The 27,281-nt window shown below is 42.4% G+C and overlaps 1 protein-coding gene across 4 annotated transcripts in view; it reads left to right on the top strand.

The window, feature by feature from the left end:
• CYSTM1 (cysteine rich transmembrane module containing 1) overlaps positions 1-27,281 on the top strand; it is a 68,885-nt gene that overhangs the window by 14,596 nt on the left and 27,008 nt on the right. For all 4 annotated transcript variants that reach the window (XM_030828175.1, XM_003266462.4, XM_030828185.1 and 1 more), the window contains exon 2: positions 4,676-4,882. In XM_030828175.1, the coding sequence (XP_030684035.1) occupies positions 4,696-4,882 (187 nt within the window). In that variant the 5' untranslated portion in view covers positions 4,676-4,695. The remainder of the gene's footprint in view (positions 1-4,675; positions 4,883-27,281) is intronic.

Genomic DNA, 27,281 nt, shown 5'->3' with positions numbered 1-27,281 from the left:
TCTTGTATAAGTCTTTTGGTGGACTTACACACTTGTTTCACTTCAATATATATATATCTAAGAATAGAGCTTCTGGGTCATAACGTAAATACTGTGAAAGTCATGAATATTTGGTATACTTTCTTCCAAAAGCTTGATTGGTTTAGCTTTTGTATAGGTCTATGATATGTTGTGATTTTTTTTCTGTGATATATTATGGATATTTTTTATGTATGAGCATGGAGATCAAGGGTCATTTCTCCTGAAACAAGGATATCCAATTAATCCAGCACTATTTATTGGAAAGACTACCTTTTCTTTTCTGAATTACAGTGGTGCCTGTCTGTTAAATTAGGAGAAATTACTGTATGGATGTGTTTTAGGACTCTTTATTCTGCTCTATTGATCTATTTTTCAGTATTTATTTTAAAGAAAGTTGAGACATGCTGAATACATAACTTTTAAATTTTTCTTACACGGTATTACATCATACTTCAAAAGCATAAATTTAAAACAACTGCAAAAAAAACCTTTGGTTTTTTTCTTGGACATTTTCTTTCCTTGGACATTTAGGTTGTTTTTTTCCTTCCTCTGGTTTTTTTTTTTATCTGTTTTTTATACTGGAGGCCTTCCTCCAATGTCTGATAATCTTTGTCCATTCATTTATGTATGAGGCAGTAAATAGTCCATTAGAAGTTCAGTGTGCGTAGGCTTTACTGTGGAGTGATTGGGTGAGTCATTTCTTTGGTGTCTCCTCAATTATTAGTATCTGTCATTTTTTTTCCATTGGGACTGTTCAGTTTTCCAGAGGAAAATTTTCCACTTTGCTGTCTGCAGAGTCAGTGCCAGTCCATCTAGCAGGTGTCTTGTAATTTAAAAAATAACAACATTGAAAAATATTGGTTTTTTTCCCTGCATCTCTACTTCGATGAGGTCTTATCTCCACTGACCACTTTCCCAAAGAATAGTTTCTGCCCTTCTCATTGTGTGGTTGAATGACTGCTAATACTGTGACTCTGAGTATGTCTTGAATGAGATCGTGGGATAGCAGTGTTCAGTGCAGTCTATTAATGGATCTTGACTGCAGCACTATTTTAGCTGTCCCTTTTAGAGCTCTGATTTGTCTTTAATGCTATAATTTACACTGTTTGCATTTGATCTGTAGTGAAACACTTCACTAGAGTAGGGTTTATATTTTATCTGACCAAATTTATAAGGGAAAGCAGTCATGTTACAAAGTTCAGTATCATGCCTTAAATTTAAAGCTCTTTTGTGTTTTGGTTATGTAAAGTGGTTTGTACTATACTGTGTCAGTGTTAGTTAATCTTTTTTGCTTTGCTTTTCTTCTTTAGCAGCTTGGGAACAATGGATTCCCACTGGATGAAGTCCTGGTTTTCAAATGCCAGCTCTAGGATCTCTCATCCAGCAGAGATGCTCTTTCTGTGACTTTTGCTGTTCTCTCACTGGGATTTTTTTGTTTAGAGGAAACTGAAAATAGATCCAGATTTTTATTCCTTCAAGATGACTGTCTATATTGGGAACAAAGCAAAAGAGTGTATGCGTGGAAGGAGGTCATGGTAGCTGGAGCACCTTTGTAGTTTATGCTTTGTATAAATGCCTCTGTGAATAACTCATGGGATTTTTCCCTTCTAGACCTTACGTGTTTTTTTCCTCAGGCAGTTGGAGAAAGATACATACCAAAAATGAGAGGGAAAAATGATGAGGGGTAAGTGGGGAGGATGCATACACTTGGAAGAGAGCTTTCAGGTTCTCAGGGAGAGAACTGCACAGGATAATGAGGAATAGATGCAAACAAATGGATCAAGAGAAGTCATGAAACATTGAGGTCTGAAGTTGTAGTTCTATACTCTGTTCTTTTTTCTCCTCACTGTCCATTGTTTTTAGATGAACAATGTCTTCAAAGAAATATAGGTCCAGACTTTGCTAGGGTGAGAATGATCTACATGGTCTTGTTGAACTGATCAAGTTAAACTGCAGTTTTAATAAAGTTAGGTTACACACACTGAATTTCAGGACAGAAGTAGTTATGATAACTGTATTGTACTGTGATTTAAAAATAAATAATGGAATGGCCATATGGGGATTAACAAGGCTGATTTCTGTGTTAACCAGGGCTCACTAGGCTTTCTACAGCCTTCCTGGTAGGAGAGAGGAAACAAAATACATTTGCTTTTGTCCAAATTCATATGATAATTGTAGTGTTAATCACCATGAGCCTTTGTATTAGGGTTCCTAGGTCAGGGTGTGTTGCCAGTTGCAGACCAGAGCGCAGAGAAGGGAAAGAACTCTACTTTTTTCCTGAGTCCCTTTCAGGCCCTGGAAAAATAAGATGGTGTCAAAAATGGGAGGCAATACAGATGTGGTTGAAATAGAGACCCTCAAGCCATTTGATCCTGTAACATAGAGTTTCAATTTACAATAAACTCCTTCAAATGACACTCTCTCGATCAGCACCTCCTTCTACTAGGTTTAAGCCCCAACTCCTACCCAGCAGTCTGTTTACCACATTTTCTAAAAATCATTTTCCTTATGTTTGTTTCAACCAGTTGCCCAAGGGTAGGGTTTGAGGCATATTGATCTCTATACCCCACTACTTAGCCCAGTGTCAAGAAAGCACTTAATAAATGTATGTTTGTGAATGTCACCCAGAAGGGTTCATTACCTTACCTTACCATTGGTTTCCAGGACTGGAAACTCTATAGAGGTAGTTTAGATTAGGCCAGGCTTTAGTCTTTGATTTATGAGCTGTTATAAAGTCATCTGGAATCCCATTTCTTTCCTTTTTTCTGCTCTGCCTTTCTGAATGGCCCACTTAATCTTAAAACTGGCTCCTTCTCAGGGCTGCAGATTGGCTGTCAGCAATTTTGTAGGCCATATCTTCCCTAGACTTTGTGTATACCTTTGTACAGGGGAAGGGAAAGTTCGTTGGGAGTGTGTTAAGAGAGTCCGAGGTTTTTACTGATTGAACCACTTCAGAACCAGTCCCAGTGGCCAGGGAGTGCCATTTGCATCTGGGTAAAGTCCTGAGTTCCTTGAATCATTCATGATGAAAAAGTGGAGAGAGTGACCCCCATTGGCTTAGATAGACTGGGTTCACCCTGGAGCTGAATGGGATGAGATTTCCCTGAAGCACATGAACTACAGGAAGAATGAGCAGAGATCTACCTGGAAACCTGACTACTGTTAGGAGGGGAGAATATGGATGTTGTGTGGGCAACCATCAAAGTCCACTGCTACTGTAATCCAGATTTTCTAGGGAACCTAGACTATTTATAACTATTCTATCCTTCATATAATAAAGTCACTTGGGAATTTATTGATTGCCTGTTATGGAAAAGAATTAATAGTAAAATTATTACATTTTGAATCTGAGACTCTTCCCTACTATTTGGTTGGGGATAGAAGACACTCAAATAGGTAAAAAGTTAACTATCCATGTAAGATATGGGTAACAGTACAAGGCAGCAGTATGACAGATGATATGTTGTTTAAGTGAGTCATCCATAGAGTTTATACCTTGCATTCCCCAGTAATTGTTTGTTTGTTTGTTTTTGAGATGGAGTCTCGCTTTGTTGCCCAGGCTGGAGTGCAGTGGCACGATCTCAGCTCATTGCAACCTCTGCCTCCCAAGTTCAAGCAATTCTCCTGCCTCAGCCTCCTGAGTAGCTGGGACTACAAGCACATGCCACCATGCCCGGCTAATTTTTTGTATTTTTAGTAGAGACGGGGTTTCACCATGTTAGCTAGGATGGTCTCAATCTCAACGTGATCCACCTGCCACAGCCTCCCAAAGTGCTGGGATTACAGGCATGAGCCACCACACCTGGCCATTTGTTTTTAATCTGAAAGTCACCGTGCCGGGCACTGTGGAGCTTAAAGAGATAATAGAAACAAGACGCTGGCCCTGAAAACTTCAAGCCCAATCAAGAGAATGATTAACAGGCTTGGGGGCGGGGAAGCGTGGCCTCCCTCACAGAAGCAAACCACAGAGGACAGGGTCCTATAAACACAAATAAGTGTTCCTAGTGAGCCCTCCAGAGTCTCAGGGGCCTGGATGGGCAGAGGAGACGCTTGGCATTCTCTATAGACAGCGCTGTCCAACTGCTCAGAGCAGCGGGTCTGGGGAGAACAACCAGATCACCCCAATCCCCAGAGCAATGGTGATGGTTACAAACTTTGGTTGGTCATTGCTGCCAGTGCTGCTTGTTAGAAGGCCCCACTGTGGCCCAGCCCTGTTGATTGGAGGGTTTCCAGTAGTGGATCAGCGTCCACTGATAAGACTCATAATGCTGTTAGAACACTTTCTTAAAGCTATCCAATCACATTTATGGACATATCAGAGGAATTAAAAAACAAAATATCTTGGTATTCATTTAACACATTTATTTAGGGGACTGCAGTGCTCTAGGGACATGGTGGTGATCCAAAACTTACTTGATGTCTACTGTCACAGCCTACAGTCTAGTGGAGGAAATAGACAAAAGGCAAATAAATATATAATATAATTGCCAATTGTAGTGATGGTGAGAAGGAAACAAAATGGGCAGAGCTAGAGATTTGCACAAGGCTTGATACACCTTGAAGGTATTTTGTAAATGATCTTGTGGGTTAGGATTTTATTCCTGATGATTTCCACAGTTAAATGCAAATAATTTTCATTCTTTTTGTCTCTTAGGTGCACTTTACAGGTCCCTGATGAATCAAGAGAACCCTCCACCATATCCGGGCCCTGGTCCAACGGCCCCATACCCACCTTATCCACCACAACCAATGGGTCCAGGACCTATTGGGGGACCCTACCCACCTCCTCAAGGGTACCCCTACCAAGGATACCCACAGTACGGCTGGCAGGGTGGACCTCAGGAGCCTCCTAAAACGACAGGTGTGTGTCTTTGAATATATGGGTGTGCAGTCCCGTGTCACCAAAGGAAATGTTTGCATGTTTTCTTTGGCAGAGAAGAAACTCTTTCCAGCCTTTGCAACTTGTGCTTGCTGTCCCCAAAGCTTGATGATGGCTTAGGGTGAATTCTCACTCCTGAGAAGAGGCCCAAGTCAGCTCTGCCTACTGCATTCACACCTCTTGCCCCTCTGGGGCTGATGACTTCCTGGCCCACATGTTTTCTGAGGGCTACCCTCTAGAGCACTTGGGGGTGGGGAAGGAATTAGCAGTTGGGTCTTTGCTTTGCAGCCAGCTTTGTATTTTAGGTTTAGTAATTAGCCTCTTGAGTTTATCTGTCAGCTTGTTGACCCTCAAGTCATCCTCTTGCCCCTGCTACTGGGGTTTTTCTTACTAAATGTTTTCATAATTCTATTTAACCTGCCAGTTGAGTTTTCAGGAGACTCTTGAGTCATTCTTGTGTGCTATAGAACAGTGTTACTCAAAGTTCAGTCTGTAGACAAATGCCAGTCAATGAACAGTGAACAGTTATGGACTATATTATATGTACAGAAGTGAGAGTAAACATTTAGAAACTTTTAGAGCAATTTGGCATTGCTGTGACATCCAAGCACGTAATCTTGCATTTTACAGAAACTATCAGTCTAAAAGATTAAAAATAAAACATCTTGAGGAGCACTGTGCTAGATGTCTTGGTCACTATTTTATAGCCCTTTGGTTGGCAGAATAGCTGCTCTCTTATTAGCCCTTTCAGCTTTTTTTTTTTTTTTTTTTTTTTTGAGACGGAGTCTCACTCTGTTGCCCAGGCTGGAGTGCAGTGGCGCGATCTCTGCTCACTGCAAGCTCCGCCTCCTGGGTTCACGCCATTCTCCTGCCTCAGCCTCCCGAGTAACTAGGACTACAGGCGCCCGCCACCATGCCTAGCTAATTTTTTTGTATTTTTAGCAGAGATGGGGTCTCACCGTGTTAGCCAGGATGGTCTCGATCTCCTGACCTCGTGATCTGCCCCCCTTGGCCACCCAAAGTGCTGGGATTACAGGCGTGAGCCACTGTGCCTGGCCAAGATAGCTAATTCTTAAAAAGTGCTTATTATGGCCAGGCACAGTGGCTCATGCCTGTAATCCCAGCACTTTGGGAGGCCAAGGCGGGCAGATCACCTGAGGTCAGGAGTTCAAGACCAGCCTGGCCAACATGGTGAAACCCCGTCTCTACAAAAAATACAAAAACTAGCCAGGCGTGGTGGTACGCGTCTATAGTCCCAGCTACTCAGGAGGCTGAGGCAGGAGAATGGCTTGAACCTGGGAGGCAGACGTTGCTGTGAGCCGAGGTCACATCATGCACTCTAGCCTGGCGACAGAGTGAGACTCCATCTCAAAAAAAAAAAAAAAGTGCTTATTGTGTGTCACATGGTCTCCTAAGTGCTTTATATACATTAACATTTAATCCTTGCAACAATCCTATGAAGTTATTCCCATTTTATAGTGATGTAATAGAGGTACAAAGTTAGAGTAATGACTTGCCCAAGGTCACCTAGCTAGAAGGGGCACTTTCCAGATTAGAATCCTGATAGCTTGGCCTCAAAATCTGTACCTATAATTATTACTGTACTGTTGTTCCTCTCCTGCCTTCTCTGAGCTGACTCACATTCATCTGAATTTAGTGCCTTATGCTTCCTCTTAGAGATTTTCCTGTCATTTAGTTCTTTACTAATCAAAAGTAATAACAGAATTGATGGCTAATTTTATTCTAGGACTTGATGATTCTCTAGAATAAGAATTTTGCATTCACGGAAAAGATTATACTTTTATAGTGGCAAAGCTTTTACTCTGTTAAGATTGAATAGAATATTTGAATATCTTTAAAGAATTTAATTTATCTGGAAGGAAGCTTTTGCAATCCAAGATTGTGTTCTGTTGTAACAGTTTTTATAATGCATGCTCAGAAGAGGGCAGGAAGTATAACCAGTGTAATCGGAGTAGTTGATTCAGGCCTGTGACATCAGAGAAACATTTTCGGAAAATAAACCTCAGCTTCTGGGTTTTCTGCTTCGAAATAAGGTAACCCTGTGATGAATAAAAGAAAGCAGAAAAGACTACATATGGTATGATTCCATTTATGTGAAATTCAAAAACAGACAAAAAGTATGTATGATGCCAGAGATCAAAATAATGGTTACTCCTGGCTGTGGAGTTGGGAAACTAGGGTGGGACTGGTTATTCATTGGGTTGGGAACAAAGGAACTTTCTGGGGTTTTAGGAATATTCTGTATCTTAATCTTGATATAAACATTCTTCAAGATAGATAGTTATGACTTGTGTACTTTGCTGTACGTTATATGTCAGCAGAGAAAGATAGCCCAGCATTTGAGTTATCTGGTAGACTCAGCCCAATGCCTGCCTGGTGTTAGGTCTTTTACCTATAACCCTCATGGTCTTCATGTCCATTTCTAGGCCAATATTGTTTATACTGACTCTCTAACTAGCATTTGATGAGTTTAGAACTTTATTGAGTTCGTTTAGAATAAGTGCTTCCTAGGTTCAGTGGACTTTGTCCACTGTTCATGCAGAAAATACAGATTCGGTCATCTTTCTTACCTTTCATGTAATTTAAGTATTGATGTCAGCCTTTTTGATGAAAAATAATTTCTTAATTCTTTTTAGAGTTAAAAGGCTCCTTATTTCAGTGTTACCAATCACGATTGATTTCACAAATGCAGTTGAAAGCTGTTTAATATCCTTTCCTACGGATATACCCAGGAATTTCTTTCTCTGTCATTAGCTTGTGAATTATTAACTGCCCAGATCCTTTCTGCACCCAAACATAGCAGGTAGTGCCAAATGGTCAAATTTTGTCACCTGGGGTCCATGTTCTGTGAATGGGACTTGGAAGAATGTAGCGTCACTGAGTGATGAACCCTTTAGGGACCCATTTTATTCCTTGCTCTGGTATTGCTTGTGGGATTCCCAGTCAGAATTATGTGTTCTCATGCTGTGTGTCTGAGCTCTATATGGAAATTTAAGCTTTTTCTTTCTAGCTGAATGATTTTAGATTTATCTACTACTGTAGATACTCTCTCCACTCAACTTCAAGTGTGTGGCATATTATGTTAATGGATACATAGGTAGAAATGGTTTCTTTTTCAAAGGAGGGAGGATCTCCTTTATCCTTAATTAGTGTCTGGTAATTAGTTAGGGCTTAATAAAGGTGTGATGAATGGATGAGCAGTGTCGTGTAGATGGCTAACCTAAGCAGAACCTTCCTTGGTCATCTGTTTATGATTTAGAATTCATGTGTCAGAGATTGTAGCAAAAAAACCCACCTTTTGTTTTTTTAAGAAGCCAACCTTTTGGAAGCCATGTGATTGGAAGCAGCAAGTGCTTGTAGGAATTAGGTCTCCCAGAAGAGCATACCTGCAGATTATGTCAAGGATCTCCTGGGTGGTTTTTAAGAATAACAACTAGTATTTGTTGAGCACCATGCTTGGTGTTAGCTTTATGTGATCTTCACAACAACCCCACAGTATCAGTCCCATGTTATAGAAGTGGAATCTGAGACTCAGAAAGGTTGTGTTTCAGTTATCTGTTGTATAACATATCACCCCCAACTCACTGGCTTAAAACAACAATGATTTATTATTTCTCACGATTCTCTGAGTTGGCTGGGAGGCTCTTCTTGCTTTGTGTGATCTTTCGTGGGGTCACTCTTGTTACTTAATTCAGCTGTCAGCCTGGCTGGATGTAGGCTATCCAAGATGACCTCACTGACATGAGTAGGGTCTTGGTTTGCCTCCATGAGGCCTCTCTCAGCACATAGTCTGTCATCATTGGGTGGTCTAGCTTAAGCTGCTTTACATGACAACTAGCTTCCAATAGAGTGAAAGTGGAAGCTGCCAGGATTTGGGGCTAGGCCCAGAACTGGCACAGCATCACTTACCCCTTATTCCAGTATTCAAAACAAGTCTCAAGGCCAGCCACTTTCAACAGGAGGGTGAACAGATGTCACCTCCCTCCTCCCCCTCTTTTTTTGGTATATTTGACATGTAATTCATGTACCATACAATTTACCCATTTAAAGTTGTACAATCCAATGGTTTTCAGTATATCAACAGTTTTTCAACCATCACCACTATCATAATTCCAGAACATTTTCTTTTATTATTATTATTATACTTTAAGTTCTAGGATACATGTGCAGAATGTGCAGGTTTGTTACATAGGTATGCATGTGCCATGGTGGTTTGCTGCACCCGTCATCTACATTAGGTATTTCTCCTAATGCTATCCCTCCCCAGCCCCCCACCCCCCAACAGGCCCCAGTGTGTGATGTTCCCCTCCCTGTGTCCATGTGTTCTCTTTGTTCAACTCCCACTTATGAGTAAGAACATGTGGTGTTTGGTTTTCTGTTCCTGTGTTAGTTTGTTGAGAATGGTGGTTTCCAGCTTCATCCATGTCCCTGCAAAGGACATGAACTCATCCTTTTTTATGGCTGCATAGTATTCCATGGTGTACATGTACCACATTTTCTTTATCCAGTCTATCATTGATGGGCATTTGGGTTGGTTCCAAGTTTTTGCTATTGTGAATAATGCTGCAATAAACATACCTGTGCATGTGTCTTTATAGCAGAATGATTTATAATCCTTTGGGTATATACCCAGTAATGCGATTGCTGGGTCAAATGGTATTTCTGGTTCTAGATCCTTGAGGAATCGCCACACTGTCTTCCACAATGGTTAAACTAATTTACACTCCCATCAGCAGTGTAAAAGCGTTCCTATTTCTCCACATCCTCTCCAGCATCTGTTGTTTCCTGACTTTTTATTGTTTTTGTTTTGTGTTTTTTGAGATGGAGTCTCACACTGTTGCCCAGGCTGGAGTGCAGTGGCACGATCTTGACTCACTGCAACCTCCACCTCCAGGGTTCAAGCGATTCTCCTGCCTCAGCCCCCTGAGTAGCTGGGATTACAGGCATGCGCCACCATGGCTGTAATTTTTGTATTTTTAGTAGAGATGGGGTTTCATCATATTGGTCAGGCTGGTGTTGAATTCCTGACCTAGTGATCTGCCCACCTCGGCCTCCCAAAGTGCTGGGATTACATGCGTGAGCCACGGTGCCCAGCCATTTCCTGACTTTTTAATGATCACCGTTCTAACTGGCGTGAGATGGTATCTCATTGTGGTTTTGATTTGCATTTCTCTAATGACCAGTGATGATGAACTTTTTTTCATATGTTTTTGGCTGCATAAATGTCTTCTTTTGAGAAGTGTCTGTTCATATTCTTTGCCCACTTTTTGATGGGGTTGTTTTTTTCTCATAAATTTGTTTAATTAAGTTCCTTGTAGATTCTGGATATTAGCTCTTTGTCAGATGGATAGATTGCAAAAATTTTCTCCCATATTGTAGGTTGCCTGTTCACTCTGATGATAGTTTCTTTTGCTGTGCAGAAGCTCTTTAGTTTAATTAGATCCCGTTTGTCAATGTTGGCTTTTGTTGCCATTGCTTTTGGTGTTTTAGACATGAAGTCCTTGCCCACGCCTATGTCCTGAATGGTATTGCCTAGGTTTTCTTCTAGGGTTTTTATGGTTTTAGGTCTTACATTTAAGTCTTTAATCCATATTGAGTTAATTTTTGTATAAGGTATAAGGAAGGGGTCCAGCTTCAGTTTTCTGCACATGGCTAGCTAGTTTTCCCAACACCATTTATCAAATAGGGAATCCTTTCCCCGTTTCTTGTTTCTGTCAGGTTTGTCAAAGATCAGATGGTTATAGATGTGTGGTGTTATTTCTGAGGCCTCTCTTCTGTTCCATTGGTCTATATACAGAACATTTTCATCACCCCAAAAAGAAACCCTTTAGCAATCTCTCCCCATTTCCTTCCACTCTTCCCTACCCCTTTTTTTTTTTTTTTTTTTTTTTGAGTCTCACTCTGTTGCCCAGGCTGGAGTGCGGTGGCACAATCTCGTCTCACTGCAAGCCCTGCCTCCCGGATTCACGCCATTCTCCTGCCTCAGCTTCCTGAATAGCTGGGACTACAGACGCCTGCCACCATGCTCAGCTAATTTTTTTTATTTTTAGTGGAGACGGGGTTTCACCATGTTAGCCAGGATGGTCTTGATCTCCTGACCTCATGATCAGCCCACCTCAGCCTCTCAGAGTGCTGGGATTACAGGCGTGAGCCACCACGCCCGGCCTCTTCCCCACCATTAATCTACTCTGTCTCTATAGATTTGTCTGTTCTAGACATTTTGTATAAATGGAACCATACAATATTTGGTCTTTTGTTACTGGCTTCTTTCACTTAGCTTGATATTTCCAGGGTTCATCTATGTTGTAGCATGTATCAATACTTTATTCCTTCCTATTGCCAAATAATATTCCATTGTGGATATACCACATTTTCGTTATCCTTTCATTGGTCGATGGGCATTTAGGTTGTTTCTACTTTCTGGCTTTTAGCAATAATGAATAATGGCTGTTATAAACATTTGTATAAAATAGACTCCATCCTGGAGGAATGGCATGTGAATACAGTGTGAGAGGAATTGGTGACCATCTGTGCAAACAGTCCACCACATTCTGCCCTTTGCTCTCAACAATTCACATCCCCCTCATATGCAAAATATATCCACCCCTTTCCACCACCACTAGATGTCTCATCCAATAATTACATCAGCTTAAAATCCAGAATATTATCATCTAGGTAGTCTATATGTAGGTAAGGCCTCTAACCTGCCATACTGGTCCATATACCCTAACTTTGTTCATGTTGCTTCCTTTACTTCCCACCTCTCATTCCCACTCTGCCACAACCTACCCTACACATCTCTGGAGATCAAAAGAAAATATCTCTTCTTCCTTGAAGCTTTTGCTTACCTATACTATACCTCCAGTAGAATTTACCACTCCTGTTTGCTTCAACTGCACCCTATACAGACTTCTTTCAGAGCCCTTCTTCTTGCTCCAGATTCAATAGTGTCTACCTTATGTACAGTCCATTTTAGCTTTTTTATGTCTGAATTCAATCAACCTTGCTCTTAGTGTTTAGGCTCTCACCGTTTGTTTTGGTCAAGACTCTTAAGGCTGCAAGTGATAGAACCCTAGCCTTAGATATTAACCAGCAGCGGAGGTTCACCAGACATCTGAGTAAAGAAAGCCTCCAAGATAAAAAATGGTGATCCAAACAGAAAAAAGGGATTCTGAGGGAACAAACATTGCAGGGAGAAGAAAACCCTCCTACCAGAAAGTGGGGGAATCCTCTAATACTCTTTATTTTATTTTATTTTTTTTGATGGAGTCTTGCTCTGTCACCCAGGCTGGAGTGCAGTGGTGCAATCTTGGGTCACTGCAACCTCCGCCTCCCAAGTTCAAGTGATTCTCCTGTCTCAGCCTCCCGAGTAGCTGGGATTACAGGCATACGCCACCATGCCCAGCTAATTTTTGTATTTTTGGTAGAGACAGAATTCCACTGTATTGGCCACGCTGGTCTCAAACTCCTGACCTCAGGTGATTCACCCGCCTCAGCCTCCTAAAGTGCAGGGATTACAAGCATGAGTCACTGCGCCTGGCCCCCTAATATTCTTAAGATATACTGAAGATAAATCTTATTGAAATAAGAGCAGTGGTGCTGTATAAAATGAACTCTGGAAACAAAAGCACTTAGCCAAGAAGAATGTGAAACTGATCTCACCCTAAGGACTAGATCCAAAAGGTCCATTTGGCAGCCAGATCTTGCCAGAGCAGAATTTAAGGCATTTGCCATAGGTGGAAGGTTGATGTATGTTTTGGTTATCTATTGTTACATCACAAACCACCCCCAATCTTAGAGGTTCCATAATTTGGACAGGGCTTGAGAGGAAAGATTGATTCATCTCTGCTCCCTTGTTGGCATCTACTGAGGCTGGAACATAGATAACAATAAGCAATTTGCTGGGTTGGGTTTGTACACTTTCTACTGTCCAATATGATCCATAAACTTTCTTCTTGGCTTTGTATTATGTCCAAAAGGGTACTCTTGGGTTGACTGACACTTGCAAAACAGAGAAAGAAGCCATTTGGTTTGGCCAGTGCTTTAGAAGGGAGAAAGGGGCGGGAGCATGATGGCCAGCTGCTGGGAGGGGTCAGGAGGTACCTACATGCTAGTATTTCTGTGTGCATTCCAAACCAGTGTTGGGTTTCTCCACTTTTACTGGCTTTGTTTAATCTTATTGTCCTTGAAGATTTGATTAACTTCAACCCTATTCTGTCAGCTGTTTCAGTTCCAATGGAACCTTGTAATTCTGGTTCATTATAACAAGAAATTATCTCAAATCCAAAAAGAAAAAAAAATCACGTCTGGCATTTCAGCTGACATGGTTGAAACAGCTTGGGGTTAGTTGTCTCTGTCCCTCTGCGTGGTCTCTCAGTGCTGCTATCACAGCATGAGAGTTTCAGAGTAGGTGGGTTTTTTCCATGTTACAATGCAAGAATGGAATCTGCCAGGCCTTCCTGCACATGTACCCCTGAACATAAAATAAAAGCCTTAAAAAAGAAATGGGCCGGGCGCGGTGGCTCACGCTTGTAATCCCAGCACTTTGGGAGGCCGAGGCGGGTGGATCACGAGGTCAGGAGATCGAGACCACGGTGAAACCCCGTCTCTACTAAAAATACAAAAAATTAGCCGGGCGTGGTGGCGGGCGCCTGTAGTCCCAGCTACTCAGAGAGGCTGAGGCAGGAGAATGGCGTGAACCCGGGAGGCGGAGCTCGCAGTGAGCCGAGATAGCGCCACTGCACTCCAGCCTGGGCGACAGAGCGAGACTCCGTCTCAAAAAAAAAAAAAAAGAAATGAAACAAAAAACTCTTGATTTAGCTTCTAATTTTGAAACAATTTCAGACTTAGAAAAACATTGCAAAGATAAAACAAATGGTTCTGTATACCTTTCATCCCGATTTCCCCAAACCGTACATTGCCACAATACAATGATCCATCAGGCTTTTTCACCCCCTTGGCTCAGAAGTCACACAGTGTCACATCCATCACACTCTTGGTCAAAGCAACATGACGTCTATCTAGCCTAGTTTCAAGGGGAGGAAAATAGACTTCATTCCTTGTTGGGAGAGTGGTAAGTCACATTGCAAAAAGGCATATGGGTTGGGAGATTTTTGGAAACATTACCACAAGTTTCAATGGTGACAGGTGAATTCCTGTTCACTGAAACATTCTAAATAACAGAACTATTTCTAGATTCTAATAAATATGCCATAGTATCATAACTGTTTAAAGTGAAAAATTAAACACTATAACTAGGCTTATATCAGAATATAGGTGATCTGTCATTTTAAGGATACTCCTGTGAATTGGTTAGAAAGTCATGGAAGAAGGGGGTTTTTTATTTTATCACCAAATTGAAATGACTTCCACTCAGATACCTTGAATCATCAGAAGTGGAAGAATCCTCACATGATCATCTGGGTTAGTTATTACCCTCTGACCTTATAGCAAACATCGGTAGGCAATTACAGCTCCTTTCACTAAGCGTGAATATGGCTTCAGCATACCCCAGCATTCTAGACAGGAACCATGAATAGATTTGAATCGTTAGGTGTAAGATGAACCCATTTATCATTCCTTGCTAGGTTAACCCCCTCTTTTTAGAGACATTTAAACTGAAGCCCAGAGAATGGCTCAGTGACTTCCCAGGGTCAATGAGTTTTAACTAGAATATAAGTTTCCTGCCAGGCGCAGTGGCTCATGCCTGTAGTCCCAGCACTTTGGGAGGCTGAGACAGGAGGATCGCTTGAGGCCAGGAGTTCGACACCAGCCTAGGCACTGTACTAAGACACCACACATCTCTACAAATAATAAAATAAAATTATCCAGGTGTGATAGTGCATGCCTGTAGTCCTAGCTACTCAGGAGGCTGAGGCAGGAGGATCACCTGAGTCCAGGAGTTCCAGGCTACAGTGAACTAGGATTGAGCCACTGCACTCCAGCATGGGCAACAGAGCAAGACCCTATCTCTCAACAACAACAAAACATCTCCTGATCCCAGGCTAAGTGCATTTCTTCATTATGCCCTGCTGCTGTGATCCAGCACAGATTCCACAGAAATTCTCAAACACCACCAAAGGAAAATATTTCCAGCCTTTTCCCTTCCTTATCTGCACCCCCCACCCCTAAAACACACAAAAACAAAACAAAAAACCACCTAAAAGTTATAGCAGAACACCAGTTTCCTGGTAGACAGAGGTAAAGTGGAGTGCAATAAAACTGGATTCAAATCTCATTAATACCTGAGCAAATTATTTTTCCTCCCTGATCTTTGAGTGTGCCCTGCCTCCCCTTGTATGCTTCTCAAAGACAAGAGTTTTTTTCTTCTTTCACCTCTGCTTCCACTGCATCTTCAACAGTGTTGAGCACGTGTGTGTGTGTGTGTGTGTCTGTATGTGTGTACGTGTACATGTATATGCTCAGTAAATATGTGTTAGATGAATGCGAATACTACCATTTCAAAGGGTGGTTGTCAGTTCATGTTCAGTGTCTGGTCCCCTTGTCACTTTCCCTTAGAGACCCTTCTCTTGCTATTTAACTCCCATAAGTCCAGATATTGGGGTTTTATTTATGTTCTTCTGGGGTAGGACTGTGATATCTGGCAACATACAGATTTAAAATGAAATAAGTTCTACTTCAGCACAGTCCATTGGGAAGCCCCCATGGAGCTCAAAAGCCTCATGGGCCTTTGAACCAGATTTCTAAGCCTGTATGTTGAGAACTACCCAGTGACCCTGGTTCTTTGTGATTTGAAGACATGAAAAGGGAGTGCATCTTCAGGGTTACCCTTTTGGGCCCACCGGGCCATTGGCCAGCCAGCAGAATGTTATGAGAGGCCTCTATATTCCACGGTCAGAGATTGTGGGCGAGGTGATAGAATGGCATATTTCTCCTGCACACTCTTCTTGGTGTCTCATGCTGCTTTCATTAGTCAGTGTGAGGAAAGAGGAGGAAGGAAATTTAACGGTCTGGCATCTCTGACTAATTGGCTCTAAGTATGGAATTACTGCCTGGCTTGTTTGAGCCTTTTATACTTTCTTTCATCAGAAACTCCAATCAGGAATTTTCATTGCCCTGGAAAGCCTTTCCAGCATAGACCATTCCAGTGCCTTCTTTCTTTGCCAGGTATCAGATGACAGAATGTCCCAACAAGGACACTGCTTAGTGCCACCAAAAGCCACATTGGCTTAGAATCTAGGTAGAGTTTTTCCAGTTCCCTGAGCTTCTGCTTTCTTGTCTGTAGAGCTGGGATTACAGGATTGTGATAAAGAATAAATAAAGTAATGCATCTTTACAGTTTATGGCACCTTGATGAGCAGTGAGGAAGTTAGTACCCTCCCCTGGTCCACACAAATTTTCTGAATTTTTGCTTAGGGATGGATAGGAGTGGGGAAGACAAAGCTCTCTGGAAAGCAGGGAAAGCCAGTTGCTGAGGGTCACTCCTGATCTATCCCCACTGGCCTGAAGAAACTGGGACAGCTCCAGAGTCATCTCTCATCTGCAATCATGACCATATAATTGATCCCCTCCTCCTGCTCATGCCCTCTGCTGTCTTATTCTCAGACCCCCTAATAGCTTTCCATTTCACTGGAGTGAAAGCTAGAATCCTTGCAGCAACTAGCAAGTCCCTTTGTGATGGGGCTGCTGCCACCTCTCTGACTCCTGCCACTTTGCCCCTGTGCCCTTTGCTCCACCTTCCCTCCCTTTCTCACCAGGCACATTCCAACTCTAGGGCCTTTGCCCTTGCCATGCCCTTCCCTCAGACATCCACAGCTTACAGTCTCACGTTCTTTTGAGTCTTGTTCAGCTGCCACCTAGTCAGAAAGGCCTTCCAATCACCTCCCCCTCCCCCACCCCATATAATTGTAGCGCCCCCACTGGCACTCTCTCTCCCTGTTCTTCTGCCTGTTTTCCTTGCCTGACATAGTGTGTTTACTTGTTCATTGGCTGCCTTTCTCTTCCCACTGGAGTATAAGCTCCTTGAAGGCAGAGATTTTTCAATGTTATATTCACTACTGAATTTTAAATATTTCTTGAATAGTTGAATGTCCCCTTCTCCCAATCTCCTCGGGCTGCACAGGGTATCCTGTGAGGGATTTCTCCTTCTGGCCTTACCTTGGGTTCCTTTTCCTCCTCCTCTCATCTGTACAGAATCCTGGGAGTATTGAGCTGCTGCTTCCTGAGTTGCTGACATGTGTCAGGCCTTGTGCTGAGCACTGTTCGTTTGTTTGTTTGTTTTTTGAGACAGGATCTTGCTCTGTCACCCAGGCTGGAGAATAGTGGCATAAACAGGGTTCACTGCAGCCTTGACTTCTTGGGCTCAAGTGATTCTCCCATCTCAGCCTCCCAAGTAGCTGGGACCACAGGCATGTGCCATTGTACCTAGCTAATTTTAAAAAAATTTTTTTGTAGAGACGGGGTCTCACCAAACACTGCCCTGGTTGGTCTTGAGCTCCTGGACTCAAGTGATCTGCCCGCCTCAGACTCCCTAAATGCTGGGATTACAGGTGTATGCCACCACGGCTGTCTCAGTTTATCTTCTAAACTGAGGATAATCCATTTAACTTTCCCCCTTCCTTTCGCATCTCTGAGCACATATCCTGGGACATTCATTTGAATCTTCCAATGCCCAAATGGTGTTTTCATGGAATGCCTTGGAAAAGTTTCACATAGACAGGGCCAGCACCTTTTAAGACTTTAGCTGGGTCTGTCAGAGGCTTGAGAAGCTTGTGGTTTCTGACCCAGCAAGTGGGTCTGGACACATATATACCTTTTGCTATGAGAAGAGAGAGAGAGAGCTCTGGTGGCCACAGAACCGTCTTCTCTGGCCCCTCAACTAGAAGACAGGCTGCTTATGGGGTCCTTCAGAAATTCCTGGCTCTTGAAAAGAGCTCAAACATCAGCTATCTCGAGGGCTTCCCTTTCCCCTACCCCAGAGAGGGCACTGGACTTACAACTTGCTGATCCTCGGTTTGGAGGGAAACTACCCCTCCTTACTTATTGCAGTGTTCTGTTGGCCTACATTTGGCATAGATGATTTGCCACTGTACTAGGCTTTCCTGTGATAGGTCAAAGGTTTCAGATTACTTGAGGGTAAAGAGGTCCTAGTGGGAGTAATTGCCTTACCTGACCCTTGGATGTGCCAAAGTAGGAACTTAACGTACAACTCAAGGATTTAAATATTTTTTCTCCCCGCTTAATGATTTTCTGTTTTTCTTAAAGACCAGCATTCCAAAAAACTTAGGGGCCTTTCATGGTCTGGCCCTGCTACCAGGTTCAGTTTCAGTTTCTCAGCATCATCAGGCTCCCTCCTTCCACATGGCTTTTGCAAATGCCACTTCTTCTGTATGGCTTGGGAAATTCTTTGCTCCTCTCTTGGCTTAGTATAGGTAACCCCTATTAATCATTCACATCTGAGTGGTACTCCTCACCTCCCAGTCTGGATCAGATTTCTGTCCTTCATAGTACTATCTTGATTTGTAATTTTATAGTCTTGACTCTAGTTAAAGAATTAAGGTCTTCTCCAGGCAATAACAAATGCTGGAGAGGTTGTAGAGAAAAGGGAACCCTTGTATACTGTTGGTGGGAATGTAAATTAGTACAACTACTATAGGGAACAATTTGGAGGTTCCTCAAAAAACTAAAAATAGAGGTACTCTATGATCCAGCAATCCGACTGCTGAGTATTTACCCAAAAGGAAGGAAATCAGTATATCAAAGAGATACCTGCACTCTCATGTTTGTTGCAGCTTTGTTCACAATAGCTAAAATCTGGAAACAACCTACATGCCCATCAGCAGATGACTGGATTTAAAAAAATGTGGTATTCACAGTGGAGTACTATTCAGTCATAAAAAAGAATGAGATCATTTACAACAACATGGATGGAACTGGAGGACATTATGCTATGTGAAATAAGCCAGGCACAAAGACAAACATTGCATGTTCTCACTTATTTGTGGGATCTAAAAATCAGAATAGTTGAACTCATGGAGATAGACAGTAGGATGGTAACCAGAGGCTGGCAAGGGTAGTAGAGGGAGGTGGGAATGGTTAATGGATACAAAAGAATAGTTAGAAAGAATGAAAGAGTCTGGTATTTGCTAGCACAACAGAGCGACTATAGTCAATAATAATTTTATTGTACATTTAAAAATAACTAAAAGAGTATAATTTGATTGTTTGTAACACAAAGGATAAATACCTGAGGGAAAGGATACCCCATTCTCTATGATGTGATTATTATGCATTACATGCCTGTATCAAAACATCTCATGTACCCCATAAATATATACACCTACTATGTACCCACAAAAATTAAAATAAAAGAATATTTTTAAAGAATTAAGGTCCTCTTGGTCGGGTGTGGTGGCTCATGCCTGTAATCCCAGCACTTTGGGAGGCCGAGGCAGGTGGATCACAAGGTCAGGAGATTGAGACCATCCTGGCTAACACAGTGAAACCCTGTCTCTACTAAAAATACAAAAAATTAGCCGGGCGTGGTGGCGGGCGCCTGCAGTCCCAGCTACTAGGGAGGCTGAGGCAGGAGAATGATGTGAACCCAGGAGGCGGAGGTTGCAGTGAGCCGAGATCACGCCACTGCACTCCAGCCTGGGTGACAGAGCGAGACTCCATCTCAAAAAAAAAAAAAAAAAAAAAAAAAAAAAAAAAAAAAAAAAGAATTAAGGTCTTCTGTACTATCTAAGGTCTTCTCTACTATCTGAAAGGTCCATGATAGGAAACCTTGTCTAATTTAACCATTCGCCAGTAACTACTTGTCACGTGATTCAAGATGAAGAAGAGTTTAAAGATATGCAGGAGAGAGGACAGAAGGGGACTGGAATAAGCTTTTTTAAGTGGTTAAACTCTGGGCTTGATTTTGTAGAAAAGACTGCTCGTACTTTGTTTTTTTTTTTTTTTTTGAGATGGAGTCTTGCTCTGTCACCCAGGCTGGAGTGCAATGGTGTGATCTCAGCTCACTGCAACCTCTGCCTCCTGGGTTCAAGTGATTATCCTGCCTGAGCCTTCCGAGTAGCTGGGATTACAGGCACACACCACCATGCCTGGCCAATTTTTTTTTTTTTTTTTGATACGGAGTCTTTCTCTGTTGCCCAGGCTAGAGTGCAGTGGTGTGATCTCGGCTCACTGCAACCTCCGCCTCCCAGGTTCAAGCGATTCTCCTGCCTCAGCCTCCCGAATAGCTGGGACTACAGGTGCCTGTCACCACGCCCAGCTAATTTTTGTATTTTTAGTAAAGGCGGGGTTTCACCATATTGACCAGACTGCTCTCAAACTCCTAACCTTGTGATCCACCTGCCTTGGCCTCCCAAAGTGCTGGGATTACAGGCGTGAGCCACCGCGCCCAGTAATTTTGTATTTTTAGTAGAGACAGGGTTTCACCATGTTGGCCAGGCTGGTCTCAAACTCCTGACCTCAGGTGATCTGCCCACCTCAGCCTCCCAAAGTACTGGGATTACAGGCGTGAGCCACCATGCCCGGCTGTTTGCACTTTTTTTTCTCCTTTCTTACCTTACTGATTTGTTGGGACCTGAGCAGAATATTCATTATGTAGCAGGGGGTTGGAGCACTGTTATAATACCAGCAGTCACAGGTGTCTGAATAATCAGAATGGAGAGATGTAGTTTTGGGGCATTCTTGCCTCCACTGAGTTCTGGCCTTCACTCTTTTTCTGGTCCTTAAACATAGTAATAATGCTCATAAACATTTTTTTAATTATCATAATTCACACACTACTTTCTCAAATCATTTTCATGGTCTTATTTCCTAGTCGGTTCTTGTTTATACACACATGTCATTTGTACCTGGCTACCACTATAATGTAGATACCATTGTGTATTTTGGTCCTCCACCCCACCCACTTTTGTCATAAGCAACTTTTCTATAGGTTAAAGTTTCTCAGCCTCAGTGCTATTGACACTTGGGCCAGATGATTTTTTGTTGTGGGGGCTGTCCTGTGTATTGTAGGATGCTCAGCAGCATCCCTAGCCTCTACCATTAAATACCAGTAGTAGCAATCACCTCAGTTATAACAACTGAAAATGTCTCTAGACATTACCAAATGTTCCCTAGGGGCCAACATCACCCCTCCTTTGAGAACCACTGCCATAGAGTCTTAATTTAAGAAAATTTATTTTTCTTCTTCTTTTTTTTGAGATAGGGTCTTGCTCTGTTGCCCAGGCTGGAGTGCAGTGGTGCAACTTCAGCTCACTCCAACCTCTGCCTCCCAAGGCTCAAATAATCCCACCTTAGCCACCTGAGTAGCTGGGACCACAGGTATGCACCACCATGCCCAGCTAATTTTTGTATTTTTTGTAGAGACAGGGTCTTGCTCTGATACACAGGCTGGTCTTGAGTTCCTGGGCTCAAACCATCTACCCGCCTCAGCCTCCAAAAGTGCTGGGATTACAGGCATGAGCCACGGCGCCTGGCCTTCATTAAAATTTTAAGTGAGCCATTGCTTTTGAACCCAGCAAAGGAAGAGGTCTTCCTAATAAGCTTCATGAGCAGCTGAAAAATACATGACTTTTTCTGGTGGCCTGCTGAGGGAGGTGTTTTTGGGAATTTGGAACTATAAAGAACTCTCTCCTGACTGAACAGGCTGTGTTTCTGAGCCTCTCTGCAGTCTGGGGCTAGAGAATCTGGATGTTTGGTAACAATTTCTAGATTAAAACCATCAGAACCAGAAGAGTTTGGGGCCAGTGGTTTAAGTTTTTAAGTATTAATTATTAAATAATAAATACTAGCCAAATAATAGAACCAGTATTTGTCTAGTAGTTACTATGTGTCAAGCACTTTTGAATATTAGCTCATCTAGTCTTAAGAACAACCCTACAAGGTAGGTCTTCTTATCTCCATCATATAGATGAAGAAACTGAGGCATGGAAAGGCTAACTTGTTCATGGTCACAGAGCTAAGAAGTGATGGAGCTGAGATTCAAACCTAGCAATCTGATTCCAGAGGCTATGCTCCTCAGCAACTACCACTATTTTCTGAGCACCTACTGAAATCCCTGATACTGGGCTGAGAGCATTGTAAACATGGCTTCCAAGTTTTACAACAGCTCTTCAGGGTAGTGGTATCTCAAATTTTACATCTGTGGAACCAGGGTCTTAGAGAAGCTGTAATAACATCTTGTCTATGATCCCCCAGATCTCTGACCCAGAACCTGACATACTTCCATGTATCATGTGGCCTCCCATGCATGAGTAAAAGTTGTTTTATAACCTACTCTTCCCTTTTCCCCTGGAACCTCGTACAACAAATACCTGTTAAATCCCTTCAGTGGCCAGGTGCAGTGGCTCACGCCTGTAATCTTAGCACTTTGGGAGGCCAAGGTGGGTGGATCACTTGAGGTCAGGAATTCAAGACCAGCCTGGCCAACATAGTGAACCCTGTCTCTACCAAAAATACAAAAACTAGCCAGGCATGGTGGCGCACACCTGTAATCCCAGCTACTGGGGAGACTGAGGCAGGAGAATTGCTTAGACCTGGGAGGCGGAGGTTGCAGTGAGCCAAGATGTCGCCATTGCACTCCAGCCTGTGTGAGAGAGTGATACCCTGCCACACACAAATAAATCCCTTCAGTAAGTTAGTGCCAGGTCACTAAATAAATATTACCATTTCTAATTAGATTTTATTTAGGTGCTTTGTATACGTTATCATATTGAATCCATATAGCAGTCCTAGTGGTATCCCATTTTAGAGATGAGGAGACTGAGATTCAGAGGGATGACATAACTAAGCTCTGTTTAAATAGTAACTAGCTGAGCTATGAATTGAACCCAGGTCTGTCTAGTTTCAAATTTGTATTCTTAACTACAGTCATGCGCCACCGCATAAGGATGTCTTCGTCAACAACAGGCCACGTAAATGACAGTGGTCCCATAAGATTATAATGGAGCTGGAAAATTTCTAGCCCTAGTGATGTCTTGGCCATCATGATATCGTCATAAAGTGATGTGTTACTCACATGTTTGTGGGGATGCTGGTGTAAACGAACCTACTGCGCTGCCAGCTGTATAAAAGCATGGCACATACGATTATGTATGGTACATAATACTTGATAATAAATGACTGTGTTACGTGCAGTGGCAGGATCACAGCTCACTGCAGCCCTGACTTCCCTGGGCTCAGGTGATCCTCCCGCCTCAGCCTCCTAAGCAGCTAGGACTACAGGTGCATGCCACCACACTCAGCTAATTTTTGTATGAGCCACCATGCCCGGTCAGGAGTACACTCTAAAATATCAATTTAAAGTATAGTAAATGTATAAACTAAGGCCAGGCACAATGGCTCACACCTGTAATCCCAGCACTTTGGGAGGCCAAAGTGAGTGGATTGCTTGAGCCCAGGAGTTTGAGACCAGCCTGGGCAATATGGCGAAATTCCATCTCTACAAAAAAATAGAAAAACAGCCAGGCGTGGTGATATACGCCTGTAATCCCAGCTACTAGAGAAGCTGAGGTGAGAGAATCACTTGAGCCCAGGGAGGTCAAGTCTGCAGTGAGCCATGATCATGCTACTGCACTCCAGCCTGGACAACAGAGTGAGACTCTGTCTCAAAAACAAAACAAAAGTATACACATATATAAAAATAAATAAATAAATAAATAAATAAAATAAATAAATATGAGAGAGAGAGAGACAGAGAGAGAGAGAACTCCTATTTATTTGTTTTAAGTTAACCAGAAAACAGCCTCAGGCAGGTCCTTCAGGAGACATTCCAGAAGAAGTCATTAGAGATGAGAGCTCCATGTATGTTGTTACCCCTGAAGACCTCCAGTGGGACAAGATGTGGAAGTGGAAGACAGTGATGTTAGTGATCCTGACCTTCTGTAGACGTAGGCTAATGTATGGGTTTGTGTCTCAGTTTTTAACAAAAAAGTTTAAAAAGTAAAAAATAAATAAATTTTAAAAATAGAAAAAGCTTATAGAATAAGGGTATAAAGAAAAAACAGTTTTGTATAGCTGTATAATTTATTTATGTTTTAAGCAAAGTGTTGGTAAAGAGTCAAAAAGTTTAAATTTCTTTTCAAAGTTACAGTAAGCTAAGGTTAGTTATTGAAGAAAGAAATTTGTTTTATAAATTTAGTATAGCCTAAGTGTATGGCATATAGTATAAGTGTTCAGTATATATGAAGTCTGCAGTAGGGTATAGTAATGTCCTAGGCTTTCACATTCACTCTCACTGACTCATCTGGAGCAACTTCCAGGCCTGTAGGCTCCATTCATGGTAAGTGCTCTATATATGTATACCAGTTTTTATCTTTTATACCACATTTTTACTGTACCTTTTCTATGTTTAGACACATAGATGCTTACCATTGTTTAAAATTGCCTACAGTATTCAATATAGCAACATGCTGTACACATTTGTAGCCTAGGAGCAATAGGTGATACTATATATCCTAGGTGTACAGTAGGCTATACCACCTAGGTTTGTGTAAGTACACTATGATGTTCACACAATGACAAAAATGCCTAACAATGCATTTCTCAGAACATATCTCCATCATTGAGAGATGCATGACTGTATTGTACTGTTTTGTATTCTGTCAGGGAATATCCTTAAAATACTTCAAACTTAACTATGGCACACATTGTTAGCAGTGGTAAAGGAGGAGAAGTCTGTGGGTAAGATGGTTTTTCTCTGGTGGTACTCAGTTGCAACTCTCTTCACAAAAGCAGATGAGAATGGTTTTTAGTGAGTGTACTGGGGACTTAGCACCATCTTAGGCTCTCATTCCTTCTGACTTAGGTCCTTAACTTGACAGACCTACTCAGTCAGGCCCAGCACTTCAATGATGGTCTCCCTAATGACTGCACCAGCACCAGGTCTCGTGGATCTGTGTGTCATGTGATGACAGTGTGGTCATGACACTAAGGGACTGTAGACTCTTAAAGATGCCCTTGGATTTTTCCATCTGCTTGGGGATAGAGACAATCTGTTTTGGTCAAGTACTTTATGTAGAACATTCTATTTTGCCTTTTTAAAAGCCTCGGTTTGCCTAGCACTCAGAGGTAATGGAGTGAGGAAAGACAACTGCTCTTTGCAGATCCAGTTTATTCAGCTGGCTGATGGGATGTGCTCTGTGCTTGAGGGCTGAGAGAAGGCTAGGTTGGCCAGACCTGGCTGGCCTGGGGAAACAAGGTATTTTGAAGTCTGCTGCTTCCAGACCAGATGGCCTTGCTTCATTGTTCTTAGGCCCCTTTCACCCAGGTGCAGCCTGGGTTTTCTGCTTTGATACTACTTTTACCCAGTCTTAAAAACATGACACACATATTCCTATTACCTCTTGCATAGCTTTCTTCAGTTAGGTTATTATAAACAATGAGGACATTGGTTTGGTGGGCAAGGAAAAGAAGACTACTTTGGGTGAAACGCTAGTAAGGGAAATTGGAAGGCACAGGTGGGATAGAGTAGGGCAGTCTTAGAAGGATTGGAGCTAACCAGGCATTGTCGGGACCTCCCTGTGTCAGCTGCACTCTGCAGAGCAAGTCCAGTGCTGCAGGTCATTGGTGTGGGGACCATCTGGGGTGACAGGGATCTTCCCCTAGGATATATTCTTCCCAGTAGTAATGAGCCATTCCTGTACAAAAAGGGCCCAGGCTCCAGGGCCTGTGCATAGGGTGGTATGTCTCTTACCACACCAGCTGCCTGTGTGGCACAGTGCCGGTAGGTACCTAGTGCAATCTTCCCAGTAGTCAGTGTGGTTAGCCACAGGGGAAACTTGAGAAGGAACATCTTGAAAACTGACAGCTTTTTTTCATTCTCTAAAGATTCCCATAGATTTTCATGGAAGTCACTCTCAGGAGAACTGTCTATACTAGTAGAATTTGGTGCCTTTTAAAAAAATCAATTATAGTCTGCTTATATTGTGGCTCCTCGGAGCCACAGAGTTGAGATGCTCTAAAAATCAGGACATGACATAGAATTATTGTAATTAAAATGCTGAAAATGAAGATAGCAAGGATTGGTATCTTTATCACTGGATGAGAACTTAGCACAGCAGACAGTAACACAAGTGTGAGGACCAAGTCCAGAGCGATCAGTGGTCCAGAACAGCTGGTTTCTTCCAAACCCCTACTTAGTTCAGCCCTGATAATAGGCCACAGTTCCTGTTCCTGGGTTATACCCTGGCTCTCACACAGAGAAACCTGGCCACTTTTTAGAAAATCACTGTTTAAATTACAGAAATACTTTTCCTTTGACAAAGTAAATAATATGCATAATTTATTTGCATATTATTTACTTTGCATTATTAATGCATAACTGCTACCCAGAGATAGCAGTTAACATTTTGGTATAAATGTTGTGATATAGCCCTTTTTGAAATTCATCTGGTGTGTTAGTCTCTGTCCAGAGGATGTATTTGCAGCTAATATAATGCTACATAAAAGTGTTGTTAGTATGTTGGTGTAGGGTGGGAAATAAAAAAAATAGTGTTGTTGAGTGTTGTTTTGTGTGTGTATATTTTTAACTTTAAAAAGTCTGTATAGGCGGGGCACAATGACTCACACCTGTAATCCCAACACTGTGGGAGGTTAAGGTGGGTGGATCACTTGAGCCCAGGAGCTTGAGACTAGCCTGGGCAATGTAGCAAAACCCTGTCCCTACAAAAAATACAAAAAATTATCTGGGCATGATGGCACATGCCTGTAGTCCCAGCTATTTGGGAGACTGAGGCCAGAGAATCACTTGAGCCCAGGAGGTCAAGGCTGCAGTGAGCTGAGATCACTCCACTGCACTCTAGCTTGGGTAACAAAATGAGACCCTGTCTCAAAAAAAAAAAGTTTGTATAACTTTATATAGTCTGTATATCCTCGGCTGTATCTCAGTCTCTTAGAATATGCAAGTCTTAAGGAGTGATTATCAGCTTTCACCAAGGTCTCCATTTCAAATGTTAGTATCACACAGGTGACATCATGCTGGGTTTTTTACCCACAGAGAGGTTAAGGGACTTACATTTTACATAAATTGATTAAGCCAGGTATGTTACGCATACTCTCTGAATCCAGTGAACCTGTATCTGTAAGAGCTAGACCTTTGGGGTACAGAGCTGAAGAGGACCCAGCTTCTCCCCTGTGAGCTGAACTGGCAGTTTGGCGGGGGATGGGGGTCCATGGAGACAGACCCTTTGAGCAGATCATCGCAGTGTTTGAGTAACCTGTCCTGGTCTTCTGCTGTTCTAGGCTTACCCTGGCTCTCTGAGGGAGTGGGTTCCTTCTCCAGGAAATAATTTACTTTCCTATCAACTCCTGTCGAAAATCTTATCAGCTTGTACCAGGAAGCTTGCTGCTTGTATGCTATCAGCGCTGCAATGCTTTTGGTCTTGAG

The sequence above is a fragment of the Nomascus leucogenys genome, chromosome 2 (assembly GCF_006542625.1).
Source record: "Nomascus leucogenys isolate Asia chromosome 2, Asia_NLE_v1, whole genome shotgun sequence".
In the NCBI taxonomy this organism is placed as follows: Eukaryota; Metazoa; Chordata; class Mammalia; order Primates; family Hylobatidae; genus Nomascus; species Nomascus leucogenys.
This window is presented reverse-complemented; position numbering and strand designations above follow the sequence as displayed.